This window comes from Fringilla coelebs (assembly GCF_963513975.1).
Source record: "Fringilla coelebs genome assembly, contig: SCAFFOLD_30, whole genome shotgun sequence".
Classification (NCBI taxonomy): domain Eukaryota; kingdom Metazoa; phylum Chordata; class Aves; order Passeriformes; family Fringillidae; genus Fringilla; species Fringilla coelebs.
This window is the reverse complement of record NW_028167448.1, coordinates 2869894-2871883: the sequence shown is the minus strand read 5'-3', so window position 1 is coordinate 2871883 and position 1990 is coordinate 2869894. Positions and strand designations below refer to the sequence as shown.

Sequence of the window (1990 nt, the reverse complement as noted above, 5' to 3'; positions counted from 1 at the left end):
TGGGGTAGCCACAAAGCTGTGCCCATTTCTGTTCATTCCTGCTGTAATAAGGACAGTACAAAATTTTTTACAAAGTGGTTGCATATTCATTTATTTCACCTAAATACAATGTGAGACTCCCTGCTTACACAATGTCTCTGGGTCACACAAGAGGGGTTAATTAAGTTGAAAGGGGTAGATAATAGCATTTCTTTTAATATAGCAGTATCAGAAGCAGAAAAAAAAAAATATGCTTAAGGGCAGACTTGGCCTCTCATGATAGGCACTGAGAGCTGCTGACAGAGGAAAGCAGGCCTTCTTTGGCTTCTTCTGGTGGGTTACCTCTGCTGGAGCCCATATGCCGACCAAGCTGCTTTAGCACTCCCCTCCTTGGCTGGACAGGGGAGAGAAAATTATATGGGAGAGACAAATCGTAGATTGAGATAAGGCAGTTTTCTGTAACAAATGAAGAAGTATTTACAAGCACCAGTAACGAGGAAAAAAAACCCAATATTTTATTCTCTACTTCCCGTCAGCAAGTGATGTTCAGCCACTTCCCAGGAAGCAAGACTTCAGAAGGTGGAGTGGTTGATCAGGAAGGCAAACACTGTAAATAGGAAATGCCCGCTATTCCTCCTCCTTCCTTAGCTTTTATACCAGAACTAGTGCCATACAGTCTAGTATATCCCTTTGGTTAATTTGGGTCACTGGCCTGGTGTCCCTTCCCAGGATCTGACCCACTCACAGCCCCTTGATGGAGGGAGAATGCTGAGAGTCAGCAGGAGTCAAACCCGGGGTGTGTTTCCAGCTCCTTTGTGGCTCCCAATGCAAAGCACTGTGAGGGCTGTTATGGGACAATGAAAAGCCTGAAAAGCATCCAGTCACAGCTTTCCTGAGAGATTCCTTGAGCTCCTGGTTCCTCAGGCTGTAGATGAGGGGGTTCAGGGCCGGAGGAACCACTGAGTACAGAACTGACACGGCCAGATCCAGGGATGGGGAAGAAATGGAGGAGGGCTTCAGGTAGGCAAATGTGTCAGTGCTGAGGAACAGGGAGATCACGGCCAGGTGAGGGAGGCAAGTGGAAAACGCTTTGTGCCGTCCCTGCTCACAGGGGATCCTCAGCACAGCCCTGAAGATCTGCACATAGGAGAAAACAATGAATATAAAACAACCAAAAGCTAAACAGAAAGTGACCACAAGAAGCCCAAGTTCCCTTAAGCTGGAGTGTGAGCAGGAGAGCTTGAGGATGTGTGGGATTTCACAGAAGAACTGGCCCAGGGCATTGCCATGGCACAGGGGTAGGGAAAATGTATTGGCCGTGTGCAGCAGAGCATTGAGAAAGCCACTGGCCCAGGCAGCTGCTGCCATGTGGGCACAAGCTCTGCTGCCCAGGAGGGTCCCATAGTGCAGGGGTTTGCAGATGGACACGTAGCGGTCGTAGCACATGACAGTGAGAAATGCAAATTCTGATGCAATGAAAAAGGCAAAGAAAAACACCTGAGCAGCACATCCATTGTAGGAGATGGTCCTGGTGTCCCAGAGGGAATTGTGCATGGCTTTGGGGACAGTGGTGCAGATGGAGCCCAGGTCGCTGAGGGCCAGGTTGAGCAGAAAGAAAAACATGGGGTTGTGTAGGTGCTTGCTGCAGGCTACGGTGCTGATGATGAGGCCATTGCCCAGGAGGGCAGCCAGGGAGATGGCCAGCAAGAGGCAGAAATGCAGGAGCTGCAGCTGCCGTGTGTCGTCCAATGCCAGCAGGAGGAAGTGGCTGATGGAGCTGCTGTTGGACATTTGCTGTGTCTTGGCATGGATATCTGTAGAATAAGTAGTTATGGTTTACTTCAGTTTCTGGAGAATTTCAACTATCCCAGCACAGGGTCACTTTCCCCCCACTGCCTGCCCAGGGCTTTGCTGCATGGATTTGGCCCTGCCAGCAGCTCCTTCCCTGTGCCCAGGGCTGGGCCCTGCCTGTGCTGCCAGAGCTCCGGTTCAGCCCTGGGGGCTCAGCTCT

At 50.5% G+C, this 1990-nt stretch overlaps 1 protein-coding gene across 1 annotated transcript; it reads right to left on the bottom strand.

Moving 5' to 3' along the window:
* Positions 1-720: 720 nt before the first annotated feature.
* Positions 721-1770, bottom strand: LOC311165884 (olfactory receptor 14J1-like; the record flags this gene model as incomplete). Its single annotated transcript, XM_084227378.1, has 1 exon — positions 721-1770. One exon carries the CDS (start codon positions 1768-1770, stop codon positions 721-723), a length of 1050 nt encoding a protein of 349 aa, XP_084083504.1.
* Between the last annotated feature and the right edge of the window lie 220 nt (positions 1771-1990).